An 18,482-nucleotide genomic window follows, 5' to 3' on the forward strand; every position below is an offset into this window, starting at 1 on the left:
AGACTCTGAGTGCTCTGCTAAGCACTTTACATGTATGAACTCATTTAACTCTTACCGATATTCTTATTATCTATTTTATTTTTTATTGCTTATTTTATGGATGAAGAAACAGACTCAGAATGACCCAGCTCGGAAGTGGCCGAGCCAGGCTTCAAACCCAGGGCCCAAGCTCCTAATACCTTTTACACTGCTTCTTGACTTCCAATAGCCTGTGCTCCATCTTTTCAGTTGATTTGGCCACACTATTCATTAGTCCCATGCCACAATATCCTATTTGTTTTTCATGAGATTTCCCAGCTTTTGAATACACCCACTTAAATGTGAAGCCATCAGATGGAGCCCTATGCACATTGGCTTCCTTACTGCCTCTTACTCGTTTAGGATCACTTGTAACAGTGTTGAGCTCACTTTCCTTTGGAAGTCCCTGCCTTTGAAATCATGCCAAATTTTTCTCTAATTTTTATTTTTTTAAAGTAGGCTCCATGTCCAGCAGGGAGCCCAACACAGGACTTGATCTCAGGGTCATGAATTGCAGAGAAGGGACTAGAATCCTATTTCCCTAAGTGTTACTAAGCATCATCTTTTCATGTCAAGAAAACCAAAGAGAGCATCACTGAGTTTCATGTCCTCGTCTCAGAAGGGTACTTCTAGGCCTTATATGAAGTACAAGAGGAAAATCACAAAATGGGAGTTTTGGATAACCTACGAAGGCCCTTTGCAATTAAACTATCAAAGAAAGCAGAGAGGTTATGGGGAGGGGTGGACGGAACAACCAAGAGAAAGATCTGGGCTAGTGGTGATTTCTGGGGCCAATGTTCACTGTGAGATTTCTTCAATTTCAAACACAGGGCTTGAACTCATGACCCTGAGATCAAGTCCTGAGCTGAGATCAAGAGTCGGAAGCTTAACTGACTGAGCCGCCCAGGTGTCCTGATTTTTTTTTTTTTTTAATCTGCTTTCAAAAAGTCACGGACACTTGTCTAAGCAGAGCCAACATTTTCTTTCTTGGTTATTACAAATTCCAGCATAAGATGTGAGTTTAATTTGCCTCCAAGATTCCCATTAACTCCAGGTTCTCCAAGTTGGTAAGAACTAAATCTACACAGAATCAGGTGGATCAGACATCCCAGGACAGTTTGACCCAGACATTTTGGGTAGTTGATTGAGCAGTTCCTGGAGGAAAGGGAGAAAAGTCAGGGAGTTGCAGAAAACTGGGTCCACTGCTTTCTCTCTTCCTTAAGATTCTACCTATAAACAAGTGTGGAGTACTCAGGACAAAGTTCAGTCTCTCCATAAGAGCATAAAAATGGCAGAAGGATCTTTTCCCGAGTGTCACGGAAGCTATTAGTAGTCCTGTGCTCAATTTGATGCAGCCATGGCCCCCAAGTCTAGTAGGAAACTGTGCTTTGGGGGTGTGTACCTAAGGTCCCATTGCTGGTTCATTGACAGGTTGGGACCAGTCCATGGTGGCCTTGAGTCACCCTCCATATTTATTGGCGTTTCTGCAAGGAACCAGCTATGGGAGTTGGAATAAGATCTTCTTCCAAGATTTGATACATCCGGAAGGTAGGGGTGGGGGTTAAAAAGAGATGTGTTCTCTGTGATTCCTGTGAGGGAAACGTAGTTCCAGTTAGGTGGCCCTTCTGATGGGTGATTAGAAAGCTTTTCTGGAATAAACACAAGGAGAAGGTCTAATTTTATGATTTTGCCTTAACTTATCTCTGGATAAGATCAAGCCTCTTTAGAAATGAATACATTTCATAGACGGTTACGGCTGGAAAGTACCTTAAGAATCACCTGGTCCAACCTTCTTTCACAGATGAGACACTGAAGGCCAGGAAGTGGGTTCGCCCAGAGCCCACAACTGTGAGTGTTAATTCTGGACCAGAACTCGGGAAACTTGCCACTTTGTCTAACACTCTTGCTAATAAATTAAGACTCCATCTGTCTTATTTTAAAGACAAGGAATTCCTAAGATCATGGAAAATTTAAGGATGAACAAAAATTTCAGAAATATAAGAAAGATTTATGTGCTACATAGTATGTGTGTTAAGAATCATTATCTTCATGGACGCAAACTCAAATTCTTGGATTAATAGCATAGAACATAGTCTCAAATTTTAATTGTTTCTTAGCTCTGTTTCCTTAGGCAAGTTATTTATCTCTGTCTCTAAATCAGTGTTAATGAGATCTACTTTATAACTTGTGGGGAGGAGTCAATGACATATAAGTATCTTATCCAAAATATTATAGAAGTATTCTCATAGCACTAACTCAGTTGCTATTAATATTATTAACAACCTGAGCAATGGCATCGTTGTAGGCAAGAAGCCAATCACATCTATTTACTGTGGGATTCATAGAATTGAGCAAGAGAATGGCACACATTCATCCTCACTCCTAGAAAAATAGCCAGGGTCACATGTTGAGTTGTGCAGAGCCTCCAGCCAGGGCTGCAAGAGGGTGCTGAGATCCAGCCCATAACCCACTGGCCAAGTCATTTGCCCTGACATGGGGCTGCATTTGCCAGGACGAAGGGCATCTTTTCTTAATTTTCACCAAGGCCCCAGATGTGCCAGCAGGGGCACTGAAAAGAACTCAGTGGCATATCCCCTGAGAGCAAGCTGATGCCACCCGGTGGTCATGGGAAGAAAGTGGGTTCCATTGGTCAGATATGCACCTTTTCAAATTGGAATAAAAATTTCACCATGATCCATTTATCCCTTCGAGTCATCTCTGCCTGTGGGCCCCACCTTCCTATCAGTCAAATGGAGAGGCAGATTGGATCATATAATTTCTCGGGCTGCTTCTGGCTTGGCTCTGCCTTTGACACAAAATGTTCATGTGATGTCACAAAGATTCAAGCCCCCAAAGAGTGTCTCAGTTCTTAGGGCAACAGGGGAAGATGTTAGTAAAGGTGAGTTCGTATCGGTAGGGCCATGGGGTGGCAAAGGAAGACAGCTAGCATTCACTGACTTCCTATTATTTGCCACCTATTTCCATAAATTATATGAAAAATATGTTCTAGCACCCTTTCCTCAGATGAAAAAAGGGACCCTCAGGAGAATGTGTCCCATGTCAGAGAAGGCTAGTGTAAGGGTTGAACAGCGCTCTCCCCCGCTCCCCGTACCCCCGAAGCCATGTCTACATGAAATCCCTGAAAACTGAACGATACCTCACTTGGAAAAAGTATCTTCATAGATGAAGTTAAAAGGTAAGGATCCTGAGATGAGATCATCGTGTCAGTGGACCCTAAGTCCAGTGACGTTTTCGTATAAGAAGAAGGCAGAGGGTGATTTGAGACACATGGAGGATAACATGGTGTGACCACCAAGGCTGAGATTGGAGTGCTGTAGCTATGAGACCACGGGTTAAGGAGTACCAGCAGCTGCCAGACACAAGGAGAAGCAAGGAGCAGATTCTCCCCCAAGCCTTCAGCAGTAAGGCCCTGCTAACACCTGGATTTCAGGCTTTGGTCCTCCAAAACTGTGAGAAGATGAATTTCTACTGTTTTAAGCCACCCAGCCTGTAATCGCTTGCGGCGGCAAGCCTAGGAAACTAACACAGCTAATACGGAGCCGAGCCCGCATTGAAATCCCTAAGGAGTCCTGGTGGACTCCAAATCCATCACCGTCTTGCTGACTTGCATGCATCCAATGCCACAAAGAGTGGTGACCAGCGGAAAGTATAAATCAGGGCTAGAAGCCATCAGTGGATGGGGACCCTGCATGCCCTGCAAATTCCAACTTACCTCCAAGTGTTTGGCCAGTCGTCCCGGCTGCAGATGGAGCCTGTGTTCGTAGGATCCCAGCTTCCTCCGCTTTACTTCCTGGTAGTGAAGTTCAAACTGCACCTTCGCTCCAGGGAGGATGTTTACTTCGGTTTTGAAGTTTTCCATATCAAGAGCCCTGCTCCTAGAGGTTTAACACCCACCCCGGGATGTAAGTCAGAACATGCATGATGGAGAGAGCAAGACCCCACATCAATGCAGAGGGCACCTAGGTTTTTGTGGGCAATCAAGGCTGCTCAGGTGTTTATGAAAACAGACAGGAGGTACAATCCAGATCACTGAAACTCCTGGGTAGCTTTAATTCCACCAACGGTTTAGTCTCCTCTCCTACCTGACCTTTTTCTTCCAGAGCTTTTTAGAGATCTGAGTGTTATCTGCAAATATCTACCAGTTACTGATCCCTATTCCGCGCCGGGACCTTGGCACGTATCATTTCTGACATGGCAGCTCTGCAGGATGGGTATCATCAACCTTGTTTTCCAGATGATAACAAATGAGGCTGATAGATTATTAATAACCAGCTCAAGACCACTTGGCTACTCAGTTGTGGGGCAGGGGCTCAAACCCAAACTGATAATTCGTGCATTGCAGGCTTATTCTAGAGGTTCTTGACATCCTTGAAAGTCTTCAGGAAGAAGACATCCATGATTGCATCAAGTGGAATATGTATTTCCAACGTAAGCCCTTATTTAAACACATACATATCAAGTTTACTGTGATCATTGCTTGAGGTGTTTAGTTTTAAAGAGGAAATGGCAGGATTATCAAATGAGGCTGATTTGGGCTTTGGGACTGAGTGGGAGCAGCTAGCGGATGAGACCACGATCTGCGCGGGCCCAGCCCTTACCTCACCAACCCCGCAGTCTTGCCTTTGGCTCTTGCCTGAGAGTAGAGAGCTCGACCCACAGTCTTCTCCTTAATGGAACTAGTGAATGTCGTGCCGTCTACAGTCCTAAAAAATGACAGGAGGCCCCCGAGTTGTTGAGTTTTCCCACGCAGTAGTCTCAACAAAACAAACTAACAACAAATAACCCAACCAGTTGGATTTAGTGAATGCAGGCCATTATAATTTTGTACCTAGAAGAAACGAGAAGAGAAACATCTGCCTAGTTCCTGGTCAGGAGTCCCTTTATCTGAGGGTGTGATTTAAGAGGTAGGCGCCCGGGGTGCCTGGGTGGCTCAGTCGGTAAGCATCTGCCTTCCGCTCAGGTCATGATCCCAGGGTCCTGGGATCGAGCCCCGCATCGAGCCCCGCATCGAGCCCCGCATCGAGCCCCGTATCGAGCCCCGCATCGAGCCCCGCATCGAACCCCGGCATGGGGCTCCCTGCTCGGCGGGAAGCCTGCTTCTCCCTCTTCCACTCCCCCGCTTGTGTTCCTGCTCTCGCTAACTCTCTCTCTCTCTCTCTCTGTCAAATAAATAAATAAAATCTTTAAAAAAATAAAGAGGTAGGTGCCCATCCTGAAAGCCTCCCCTTGGGTGCTGTTGCTTGTGTTTAAAATTGTTCCTCATTTTCAAGTTTTACCCTTCAGATATGTGTTGTTCTCTTTGGGTAACCCTTTTGAATCACAATGTGCTGAGGAGAGGTGACAGATAAATCACTAGTTATCTGGCTTACATTTGTTTAGAAAATGACTCTGATAGCCTGCGGGCTCCTACTCTGGCAAGAGCAGAAGAGAGTGAGGGAAGATGGAGGGAGGCATTGGGGAATCCCTTCGCAAATTTGTGTTTATCCCTCTAACTTCTCATCTAAAGAGGTGGCCTTCAAGTGAGCCTCACCAAGCATGGGGGGCTTGGTGAGGCTCACTTGAAGGCCACCTCTTTAGATGAGAAGTCAGAGCCAGGAGACAGTGACTTGCTCAAGGTCACACAGTTGGTCAGAGACAGAGCTGGAACTAGACCTCACGTGTCTAGGTCTGCACTATTCCCATCAGCCCATGCTCTGGTTCAAAGACCAAGAAGTCCTTAATACAAAACAAAATTATCTCTAATGGGAGAATATTTGGAACCTTGATTTAAAAAAGGCAGAAGAAATATTTTGACTGGAAGAAATATTTTGTGCAATCCATATGAAATTGTGGTGATCAAGTTGGCTACCTTCTCTGGTCTTATAAATTCAGCCCTGAGTCGAGGGAGACCAGAGTAAATGTGTATGTTGTAATTCTATCTTTTGTCACCTCAAATCTTCTATGACATGAGATGGAGAAGAAGAAAAGAATAAAGGAAAACAGAAAGAAGCAATATCTAGAATAAATTCTGGTTATGTGGCTTCAAAATAAAAATTTATTAGAACAGTTCTAAATGTAATTTTTCAGACACAGTGTCATCTAATGCTACTACATAAAAGCTCTTCTTTCTACATTTCCTTTTTTTAGAACAGACTGCCTAAACATTTTTTGAAAAATAAATTTCTAAGCCAATTCAAAGGATACCAATTCAAAGTCACCCAATGCCTTTTCCCCACCTACTTTGTTTTGGTTAGAAAATATAGTTAACATGCTCTGTAGTTTTTAGAAGCCAAAGTGCATGGTATGTGAATGCTTTATCTAATCACAGTTATCTCTGGTTACCTTGGTGGTTGAAAGACCAAAGCCGACGAGAAGTAACTCAATCTAATGTCTTAGTAAAAAGAAAAGAAAAAAAAATAGCCAGATTGTGTGCAGAGCCTTGTGCTCTGTTCTAGGCAACGGGGACCGGATACGGCCAGGCAGAGAACACTCTGGGGATGGTTGTGTAAATGGTCGGGGGCAGAAAGCCATCCAAATACTTGGAGGAACAGGGAATGTTTAGCCTTGATACATGAAGCCACCCCGTGGGACAAGTGGCCTCACTTTTTTTAAAAAGCACTGGAGTGGTTGAAAAATATTTTTAATTATGGAAATCTTCAAACAGACAAAAGATAGAATAATAGAAGAAACCTCCATGAAACCATCCCTGAGCCACACCATTATCAGTACTCAGCCCGTCTCAGTTCACCTCTACCCCCACCCTCTCCATCTCGATTATTTTGAAAGCATATCATTTCATCCTCGAACACTTCAGTATGTATTTTGCAGAGAATTAGAAAAAAAAATTGTGAGTGGAACCAGAGTCACTGGGTAGAAACGGAACAGATTTCAATTAAGTATGAGAAATAATTCTAACAGACCTGTCAATCATTGACTGGATTGCTCTGGGAAGTAGTGAGTTTATCATTAAGGAGATATTCAAGTCAAGCCTGGATAAGCCACTTGTCCTCGGTGTAATAGAGGAATTCAATCACTGGACAGATGATTGGATTTAATCAGTGGTTCTCATGTTTTTTCCCCATAGAGAAACATATGACAGGCGACACGGAACTGCTCTGCACTCATATATGGTTTCCTGTAAGCCATGGCAAATCCACAGATTTCTCCCCGCCCCCCACGCCCCCACCCCTGCAAGAAAACACATTAAATTGCAAGTAAGAGTTGTTACCAGGGAGATAGCTTGGTTGCTTTAATTTATTAGATATGAAAAGCAAGTCCTTCACAAATCCCGATATTTTGAACAGAAACAAATTATGGGGACCCTTGACATCAGCAGGTCCACAGATCTGAGAGTGAGAACCAGGGGAGCAGTTGGCCATTAAGGTCTGTTCTAACTACGAGAAGGTTGGATTCTATGAGTAGAGCATATCCAATTCCTAGTCTACACAGGAGTTACTCACATGGAAAATTTGGAGATGAAGGCTCCTTTGGGAATCTGAACATCAAACACGACATTCTGAGGCTCTGGGGAGTTGTTCACCACTTTGGTCTGGATGACGGTGTTGGCCATACGAGAAGTAATAGTGGACTGGACTTTATAGCTATAGAGAATTACTTGATCAGCCTCCTCCTGTAATTGGCAAGAAAGCATAGGGGTACTCAGAGCAAAATTACATAGAACTTCGCCACGTATTTGATGGTAAGAGCACCACATTTTATTATGAACAATCCTCAGGCATTGGTAAGCATATAACTCAGGTAGTATTAAGCATTCTCCTAACTTGGAATCCCCCTGCCAGGCAGAAGCTTGTCTTTGTTTTGAGATAGCTTGCGATGCCTTTCAGCTCTATGAGTCTATTCATAATGACATTTAAAATGCGCATACAAGTAGAAAATGGTTGTGGGATGCAAGACTGGATTGAGAAAGTTCAAGAACTAACTTCAAAGGCAGGGCCCTAGCAAGGGAAAGGATAAAGATGGCAGGGTTTTAGGGGACCCTGGCTGTATCTTCAGAGGGAGGTGCAGACAAGGGTAGAGTGGGGTGGAAGCACACTCGTGGTCCTCATATTGCTCTCTGCCTTCTTCCATCTTTTTTTTTTTATGATTTTATTTGTTTATTTGAGAGAGAGAATGAGAGAGACAGGGCACAAGCAGGGTGAGCCACAGAGGAAGAGGGAGAAGCAGACTCTCCCCTGAGCAGGGAGCCTGATGCGGAGCTCCATCCCAGGACCCTGGGATCATGACCTGAGCCCAAGGCAGAGGCTGAACCGACAGAGCCAGCCAGGCGCCTTGCCTTCTTCCATCTTATCTGTTATGGTGCCATCTTCTCGTCCTCTTCTCCTTCCAATTAGAACAAGATATGACACACTGATGGGCATGAGCAACAATTGGAATATGAAGAAAAAGTATCTTGTCGATGCCATGATTGGTCCAGCGCTCTGGACCTCCTTTGCTACTCCTTGTCTACTCATTTAAGGCAGCTCCGGTGTAACAAATTGCAGTCTACCACTGCGCAGAAAAGCAAGATGCTAGAAGCACACGTCTTTCAGGAGATGTCTGAGAACCGCAAGCTCCTTCAGGGTTAGGGCAATTAGGTGACCCATTAGGTTTTGCTTTCTTCTCCAAAAGGATTTGCTTATTTCGATACTAGGTGTCATCCCCAAAACTTTGTCAGCCAAGATTAAGCCTTTCAACTCCGCAACAGCCAGCTCACCTCAAACTAAGACAGAAATCCAGGCTGAGTTACTTGTCCTTCTTACCCATTAAATGTGTGCTTCTCACAGTTTCTGTCAGTTCAGAGAAGGAAGCCAATGGAAACCATTTCCTTTTGATGTTTTCTCGCCACAGGAAGGACTTCTTTGAACATCTCAGGGAATCAGACCATTTCATGTTTGGGAACTCCTTTCCCACACTGTCTTTTTCCGTCTTCCAAATCCGTTAGGTGTCATAGTTTAAATTAAAACGGCTAAATTGGAATGAATACGTATGCTTGGGTGAAACCTAGGTTTTTGGCAAAACTTAAGAGAATAGAGAGAAAGGACTTTTTCAGCTCCTGGTGACATCTCACCTGGTAACATCTCTCCTACATATATCCTATACTCTTTCATGCTGAATTTTAGACACACTTCCAAACAGAATTGGGCAAGAGGGTATTTCGAAAGTCAGGTAAATGCTCTCAGGGCTAGAGACAGAGGAAACCCTATTGATCTCCTGATAATAGGTAACAGGAAAATCATTCGGTCATCAATTTTTAACAAAACCAAAGTAAACTCACCATCGTTTCTCCAGATTCTCCAGAAACACTTCTCTGTGAAAGGAAGATAGATAATCATTCTTCCAAAAGTGTGTTACTTATTACCTAGAGGACAAAAACTGCTTTCTCTCAGTCAAAAAAAATTTTTTTTCCCCCTTCAATACTGAGCTACAATTCATTCACTGGAGACGAGACATAAATGTCAAATATTCTCGAATACTATTTTCCCACTGGTGTGTTTCTTTGAACACATTTCTCAACCACTTTGCAAGCGCACCATTCTTTGATATAATGCTAGAACACATACTTTTAAATGAAAATATTCAACGGAACTCATGCTGAGGGGCCTATCTCCCCTTTATCCCATTTGAGTTATTTTCTTATTTAGCTGAATGTTAATCTGGATGCCCCAGGCTACCACGGGGCTCTGGACATGACATTTGCAAGGTCTGTAGTGCTTTCGTTCCCCCCGCCCCGGCCCCCACTCATCCTTCCGATCTCAGCTCAGGGGGATTTTTCTCCGTCAAGCTCTCTCATGCCCACCCCCAAACTAGGTAAGCTTCTCTTACTAAGTTTTCATGGCAGCTAAGCTCTTCCTCCCAAGCAAGACAGTGGGAGTGCTGTCTGCCTCCTCCAATGGACTTAGCAACATGAGGCTAGGGATTTCGAGGCATTTCTTCTTTGGGGTGGTCCTGGAGCCAGGCATAGTGACTGGCGTGTGAACCTGCACTTTCACTGTTATGCTAGAGAATTATCCACATGAAGGACTGTCCTCTGGGCATGGAAAGCTGAATTGGGTTTAAAGCTGAATTGGGTTTAACGATGGGTGAACACCTAATGTCTGTGGGACTTTAACAGAATAAGTCTGGTACTGGATGTAAGGCTAGCTAGCCTGATTTGGAGCGAACTGAGGTTTTAGGGAGGGTTATATGACCTTTTGAGGTCAACAGTTGACTTCTTTTGAACTTTTTGAATGCAATTCTCAATGATGAAGTTTTCTCTTTTGTGGCTAGATGACACGAGAACTTGCCCATTGGGTTTTTATACTATTGGTCTACAAGAAACCTGGACTCCTAGGAAGTCCAAAGTTCACACCATACAAAATAAATCATTGGTCAGCTTAGCGCTGCTTCCATTAATACCCCCTTTCTAAGCACATGGGCTCCATGTGGGAGAAGCCACACCCCTCCTGGCCTCCTGGAGGACTCACCCCTATGAATTAGAGGATGCATCCGTGCTATTGCGGGCGGCCTCCAGGCTGCAGCCTGGGACCTGGCTGGTCCCTGTGCTCTCTGAGCTTCTCCCCAAGGCAGCAGTGGCCGCCCCGAGGAGGATGTGTTGCTCAGTGGGCGGCATCTGCCATCCCTGGGAGAGGCAATGTCTTCCTAAAGGAAATTCTTCCTGATAAGGCAGTAAAATCATCCCCCCATCTTAGAATTTGAAGAAAACGCATAGCCATCCATCCTTTAAGGAACTAAGGTGACCACTATGATAAAAAAGAAGCTCTGAGAAAATCTAGCAAAAAGCACCTCCATCCTCCGCCTCCCTCATCAGTCATGATCTCTTTCACTGATTTCCCCTTCGAGACTAAGGCTTACTGTACCTGATACCTCCGGTTCTCCGGCACAAACTGAAATTTGCCTGGGGTCAGTTCAACAAGATTTCCGTATTCTGCAAACTTAAAAAAGAATTTAGGATATTTACTTCTATGAATAAAAAAGATCTAGAGCAAAGGAGGCAGATAGGGACAGGCATAAGTGCGTTCATCCTGTTTTTCTATCTTGTTTCCTATTCCTTTGGGAAATCACTTTTTTTTTTAATACAATGACTTCTTTAATGTGTTTATATTTGCTAGCTATGTCTCAGAGGTGAGTCCATGGAAGCTATTCTCTTCAAATTTGTTGGATGAAGGAAAAAGCATTTTTTAGTTTGCTGCAAGATGATGGGGCATACAGGTTGGGGTCACAGTAACCCAGTAATCAGGTAGGTGCCTGGGGAGCTATTGGGTAGACGTTGGCATCAGCAAGTGTGTGAGTGGATAAATGTGCCCATACGTCTCCTCCAATTAAAAATGTTGGAAAAAAAATGTCAGGAGGAAAGGAATACCAGTAAGAAGTGACTGAGAAAGCACAAACATGTTTGGATGTCTTGGCTTCGATTCCCAGCTCTGTCAATGAGATTTCCAACACACTCTGGTGGTTCTTAAGGTGTTGGAAAATAAGATCGTTTCTAAGCAGACAGAGTGATTTTTTTTTTCTTTCCTGCAAATATGGAATCCTGTTCTTTGGCATTTTGTGGGTAATCCACTCTGCAAGTATTACAAAACTTCTGCATCTCCTAGGATATTCCCATAACACACGTTCCTTTTGGCTCAGTCCAAGACTTAACTTTCCTTATGTTGGGGATGGCCAAGGATCCAAAGTGGAAACCTTGAGCTCCCTGGAAATAATCCCTGCACTCTGCCAACCGATTTGCCTTCTCCCCCACTTAACAGCAATATGTAAACTGCCCTCATGACAGGACTCATTGTTCAAGTAGATAGGAAAGACAATGGTGCTTTGGTAATGACTTTTCTTACACTCTTAGTGCAAGAGTGATAATGATGTGTCATCCTCATCACAGCTAATAATTATTAAGTGCTTCCTAGTGCTTGCATTGTGCTCGGTAGTTTACATGTGTCATTTAATTCCCCTAACCCCCTTTGGGTTAGATCAATTATCCCCATTGTTTAGATAAGGAGTAGACAGTTGTGTTCCATGAATGTTGTTCTGTGGGGCCGGCCCACTGAATTTGACTGAATTCTCATGCAAATCCTATTAACGCTTTAAAAGGTAAATACACGGTCCAGTAATTAGAACAGTGAACACTCCTGCTCACAAGAATTTTATCATAAATTTCCTTTCGCCACAAAACACGGTCCTCGAATAGTAATAGCCACAGGCTATTTACCGAGCCTGTGTATAGGCCCACAGCAAAGAGTTTTCCGGGAGTACTTACTTCGGGAAATCCACTGGTGGGGATTTCGAAGCCTTGTGTTTCAGAAACAAAGACGCAGATGAGAAAGCACGTGAGTCGATTCATTTTGCAGGGTGGCTTTGCCAAGCTCTCCGTGCAGGGTCCCAGGAGAATGCCACTCCTTGCTGAACCCAGTTCAAAGGAACAGCAGAAGAGTTCGTGTTTTAAAAGAAGAAAAAAAAAAAAAGAAGAAGAAAGCTCTCAAACTTTATTCAAAAACAGGACAAATATTTGTTCTGGAGTTCAAACTTGAGCTGTGGGGGTGGATCGGACACCCAGAGGTTATTCAAACAGCAGAGCCTGAGGTAGTCACTGGGCTGTGAGGACAAATCAGGGTCAGTTGGATGTGCTTTCTTTGGCTTTGCTGATTTCTGTTCATCTCAGAATCAGAGACCTGAAGATCAGCATCATCCTCTTTGAAGGACCAGGTGGGAAACTAGACGGGGAAATAGAGTCTGAGAGAAAAGGGCGAAAGTGTAAAGCTTCTGGAAACGAAATCCCTTTGTTTAAATGAAAGCAGGAGAAGTTTGGCAAAAGTGGAAAAAGAAACACGATGGTGTTCTGAGCAAAGCATTCGCTGCTAGTGTTTTTCCCTCTCTCTTTGCGAACTAAGTACCTAGTGCAGTAAAGAACTGGGCATGCAGCTAGGCTGGATACAAAGACACGCTGAAGAGTGTGGAGCCGTTTCACGAATGTCTTTGACTAAGAGAGCAGTGTCTGTCTCTGCTGCTGCCCCTGATCAGCCTCGCTCAGGTCAGTGGAGAATCGATTCTCCTCAGTTCCAGAATCAGAGAAAACCCAGCCTGGAAGCCGTGTGTAGTATGCCTTCCCATGTGTGGTGGGGATGTAATAATAATGTTAACTAAGATGTATTGAGCCTCCTGGTGTCAGGTACCTTCATTTGTATTATCTTTAACTCTTTTATTTTTTATTTTATTTTATTTTTTTAAAAGATTTTATTTATTTATTTGACAGAGAGAGACACGGCGAGAGAGGGAACACAAGCAGGGGGAGTGGGAGAGGGAGAAGCAGGCTTCCCGCCAAGCAGGGAGCCCGACGTGGGGCTCGATCCCAGGACCCCGGGATCATGACCTGAGCCGAAGGCAGACACCTAACGACTGAGCCACCCAGGCGCCCCAACTCTTTTATTTTTTAATCTATAGAAGAACCATGTGAGGTATGCACTATATTTGTCCTCCTTTATAATTGAAGAAAATAAGGCTAAGTCATTTATTCCACATCTCACGGTTAGTAAGTGAAGACGCAGATCCAGCAAGTCTGGCCTGACCCCAAAGCCTTTGCTGCTCGTGACCCCATAGGCTTAGGAGAGGCAATCTGCCATCCATCACTGGGATCCAGGGTGCCAGGTGTGAATCTAGACTAGAATTCACCTGTAATTCCCCACCTGGGTGGCAGGTCTATTTAATGGGTCTTTTTCTTGAACCTCTACTGCAGACATCTGCTTGAACATGGGTCATGCTGTGGATCGCAGTTTGGTCAGCAGAGCACCTGTGCCCTCACTTTATTTCTGGCTTTCCTTCTCAGAATGGAATGCATGGCTTCCTGCTTAATGTTCCGTGATCTAGCTCCTGGACACGCACCTGCTTGCTGGAAAGGACCACTCTCTAAACGTCCACTCCCATGGGGAATTCACACCCATATAGCCATAGGAAGTCTGCTCTGGTCCCTGAAACATTATGCTCTAGGGCTCTTTCCAGCGGCTCCCATTCTGACCACAATGGGCTGCTTCCCTTGAGCCTCCAAGACCCACTGTGAGAGTGACATTGAACACTGGGCCGTTGTCTGAGACGGCCTTTGGATTTTGTTTAAAGGGAAATGGTTTAAAAGATTTCAGAAACAATGCAAGTGAAAAAAAAGAAAGTCAAAAATAATACCAAAAAGATAAACTTATAAATTGAAATGTGTAGGATGATACTTAAAAACTTACAATTTTATTTATAATACCCAAGCACATGCCAAAAATAATTCAAAGTGTAGGTCCAAGTAGAATATAAAATGCACATAGATTAAATTTATCTGTAAGATTAGGAAGGGTTACGGACAATTTTTTTTTTTTTAAAGTTCAACCCTATGCTGTCTCCATGAGACACTTTATCTCGGCGAGATAAAAATAGACTAAAAGTTGATATCATGTTAAAAATCTTTATTTCAGAGACTTGAAAACAGGTGTTACAGAGATGGTATCAGGTTAAAATAGATGTCATAGCAGATAGTAACAAAAAAAAAGTCGGAAGAAAGAGTTAAATCTAAGAGTAGAAATCAACAATTTGGAGAAAAATGATAAAATAGATTTTTAAATTAGAAGACATTGATCCATCTGTCCAGTTAATAAATGCAGAATATATGAGGATAAATTAAAATTTTATTTTTAAAATAATTTTTAAAAACTTTAAATTTTAAATTAAAAAATTAATTTAAAAATTTTAAAATTAAATTAAAAAATAAAAATAAATTTAAAAGTGAGATGTACAATAATAACATGAATTGACCAGTGTGTCGGATTTATAAGACATCTTACATGAAATGTAAAATATTTAAAATAATCCATAATATAGAGGTAAACAGACCAAAAAATGGAGAGAGAAATAGAAAAAGGTGCATTAAAAATTCATTGAGCCTGACAATTTTTTTGGAACTTCATAGGATGTACAATATCTGAACAGTATACAGAAAGTAACACTGTGGTTTTTAATTCATTTAATGAGATTGATTCTGTTTTTATCCACAAATCTGAAGTACACACTTAAAAAATTTTAGGACTGATTTGCCTTTTTTTTTTAAAGATTTTATTTATTTATTTGAGAGAGAGCAAGAGCAAGCATGAGGTAGAAAGAGAGAAGCAGAGAGAGAGAGCATGTGCATGAGTGGTGGGAAGGGGCAGAGAGGGAGAAGCAGGCTCTCCACTGAGCGGAGAGCCCAATGCAGGACTCGATCCCAGGACCCTGAGACCACGACCTGAGCTAAAGGCAGATGCTTAACTGACTGAGCCACCCAGGTGCCCCGGGACCAATTTACCTTATTAAAAATAGTAGATATTATCCTGGACAACGTTTTTGTACCAGGAAAGAATAATCCACAATAGTGGAAAGTGGATTAGCCTAGGAAATTGAGGCTGATATTACACAAGAAAATTTATCCAATTAAAACTTCAGCAACAAATATACTAAAGTTTTTCACTATTTCAATAGCTATTAAGAAGCCATTCAATAAACCACAATCTGTTTGAGATGAAAGTGCTTAAAATATTAGTCTCAGGAGGCAATTTTTTTTTCAAATTGATGGGAAGTGTGTGTGTGTCTATGTGTGTCTGTATACATGTATATAAAACCAGGAGTCAAGTTGGAAAAAATTAAGAAACACATGTAGAAAAGTCACTTCTCTTAAAAAGAGAAACCAAGAGATTAGTTTTTGTTGAGGGTGAGTCCTAACCTAGAAAATTTGCGCGTCTCATGAAAAGAAATTACTAGATGTAGCAAAATTATTTAGCCAAACAACAACGTACAAGGTGAACCCATAAAATCAGTTACATTTCTCTTTATTAGTGGTTGCACCATAAATAGCCCAAAAGAAGTCCTTTTTTACCAGTTGTTTCAAAAGCACATAGGAATTTAAGTCAGGACAGAGATTTATAACAAGAAACATCTTAAACTCTGGTAAAAAGAAGGAAGCCATGAATAAATGGAGCACTGTATTCTTAAGAATACTAATTGTTAATGCTAGTGGTTAAAGGAGCTAATCATTAAATCATTAGCTAAATTTATATATACATTTTAGAAAATACTGCTGTTAGTGTCCCACAGAAGAGTTTATGGAACTGGAAAACTCTATAGGATGAAAATATAAAAGCCAAAGAAATGTGGTTTTTAAACAGTAAGAATTATGCCCAGTGTTTTAGGTTTTAAAATACATTACAAAGCACAAGTTTTAAAAAATATATGGTTTGGTGCTTAAAAATATAGATACTTCCTTCCTTCTCCTAATGTCCTCCATGGTATTCCTTACGTCCCACAAATAAATGAAACCATATGATGGAGCACTGGGTGTTTGTTATACGAGAACAATGAATCGTGGATCACTACATCAAAAACTAATGATGTATTGTATGGTGACTAGCATAACATAATAAAATTAAATTAAAAAATATAGATACTAATCAATGGAATAAAATAGTGAGTCCAGAAATGCATGTCATATAGAATATGCTATATAGAAACCTATAGCAACAAAACAATAGGGAATGAGTTCAGTCCTTAATAAATGCTCCTGGAACAATTAGATAATGGTATGAAAAGGAATTAACTTTAATCCATAGCTCATATCGTATATAACAAAAATTTAAATGGTTTGAAGAATTTCATGCCAAAAAGAGTAATGAAAACTGGGTAGACTACTTATGTGCTGGGTCTTCTTTTAAGCATTTAGAAAAGAAAACAGTAGAATGAGTAAAATATACATGATAAGCAAAACTAGTTAAGATTTACTAGGACTGGGTGCCTGGGTGGCTCAGTCGGTTAAGCGTCTGCCTTTGGCTCAGGTCATGATCTCAGGGTCCTGGAATCCAGCCCCACATTGGGCTCCCTGCTCCTCGGGGAGCCTGCTTCTCTCTCCTCCTCTACCTCCTTCTCTCTCTCTGTCTCTCATGAATAAATAAATAAAATCTTAAAAAAAGAAAAATCTTTCACCACCAGGACTGGTGAAAGCAGCAATCTCCTTACTCCTCCTTTATAGGTGAAATCACGGAGGCTCAGAGAGGTTAAGTAACTGGGTCTAGATGGTTGGCAGGATGGGAACATAGACCTGTGGCTGGCAAGCCTGCGTTCTGCCCATCACCTGCCAAGAGGATGGCAGGGGGAGCCTGGGTGGCTCAGTCAGGTGAGCGTCAGACTCTTGATTTCAGCTGGGCTCATGATCTGGGGGTGGAGGGGGGTTAGGGGAGTTGAGGGGTGTCATGGGATCAAGCCCTGAGGCGGGTTCCATGCTCAGCGGGAGTCTGTTTCTCTCCCTGCCCCCCCAACCCTCACACGTGGGCACACGCACACTCTCTCTCAAATAAATAAATCTTAAAAAAAAAAAAAAAAAAGATGATGGTCTGACTCCTACCCACACTGGAGGACATGGATGAGCAGAGAGATGACATATAATGAAATGCAGACATTATATTACACAGGTTAAAAAAACGCTCATATGGAATGAAAGCAGTTTTGATTTACTATCAAACAGGTACCTTAATCCTCCCATTATCCGCGGGGACACGTTCCAAGATCCCCAGTGGATGCTTGAAACTGCGGATAGTCCTGAACCCTATACACACTGTTTGATCCTACGCATATGTACCTACGATAACGTTTAATTTATAAATTAGGCACAGGAAAAGATTAATAACAACAGCTAATAATAAAATAGAGCGATTATAACAATATAGTAAGAAAAGTGCCCTAAAGGTGGTCTCTCTGTTCTCTCTCTCCAAATACCTTCTTGTCCGGCACTGACCCTTCTTGCAACGATGTGAGATGACAAAATGCCTACGGGATGAGATGAAGGGGAGGTGACGTATGCGTCGGTGCACAGCGTGGGGCTGCTGCTGACCCTCTGACATGCGTCAGAGGAGGATGCTCTTCTAGATCATGGCTGGACCCGGGGGAAAACTGAAACCAGGACACTAGGACTCTGGAAAGGGGAGTGGGGGACTAGTGAATTCTGCCAAAAAAATATTAAAAGTCTTAAAAACTGTACCGGAAGTTATAGACAGATGATCACAAATTGCTTGGCGGCACAGTGAGTTGCTCCAGTCTCTCCCATGAGTAATATGGTAAAAGTATAAATGACAAACTATAAAACTGTTGCCACACTATCTCTGCTCGGGAAAGAAATTCCCAGGAAATAATACAAAGGGAAAAATCGTATAGAAAACTTCATGCCACTGAAATATGTATGGACAAGAGGCAAATTGACAAATAACAGGGGATGGCTAGGAGAATGGTTCATTTGTTAATGAATGAGTTCATGTACCATAAACACCAATGGAGACTTGATCAGTTGTACTGGGTACTAAATACTAAAAGCGAATCACAGGGAGTTCTGATTTTCAAGTGGCTCAGCGTGGTGGTGCAGAAGGACGTGTGAGGGGCAGACAGCACTCAGCAAACTGTGATAACCTGGAGAAAGGATACGGTTT

General features: G+C 42.4%; 1 protein-coding gene across 2 annotated transcripts in view; it reads right to left on the reverse strand.

The window, feature by feature from the left end:
* The window catches only part of ITIH2 (inter-alpha-trypsin inhibitor heavy chain 2), a 35,206-nt gene extending 22,854 nt beyond the window's left edge, over positions 1–12,352 (reverse strand). Inside the window, exons 1-6 of one of the 2 annotated variants that reach the window (XM_028114699.2) lie at positions 12,269–12,352; positions 10,875–10,949; positions 9,293–9,325; positions 7,479–7,648; positions 4,638–4,742; positions 3,752–3,914 (exon numbers count right to left, since the gene is read on the reverse strand). In XM_028114699.2, coding sequence (XP_027970500.2) covers positions 3,752–3,914; positions 4,638–4,742; positions 7,479–7,648; positions 9,293–9,325; positions 10,875–10,949; positions 12,269–12,352 — 630 coding nt within the window. The remainder of the gene's footprint in view (positions 1–3,751; positions 3,915–4,637; positions 4,743–7,478; positions 7,649–9,292; positions 9,326–10,874; positions 10,950–12,268) is intronic. The other variant, XM_088025534.1, reaches the window with a different exon arrangement.
* Positions 12,353–18,482: the final 6,130 nt, after the last annotated feature.

Source organism: Eumetopias jubatus, unplaced genomic scaffold (genome assembly GCF_037043125.1).
Source record: "Eumetopias jubatus isolate StellerSeaLion01/CBP00866 unplaced genomic scaffold, mEumJub1_p1.0 scaffold_8, whole genome shotgun sequence".
Taxonomy (NCBI): Eukaryota; Metazoa; Chordata; class Mammalia; order Carnivora; family Otariidae; genus Eumetopias; species Eumetopias jubatus.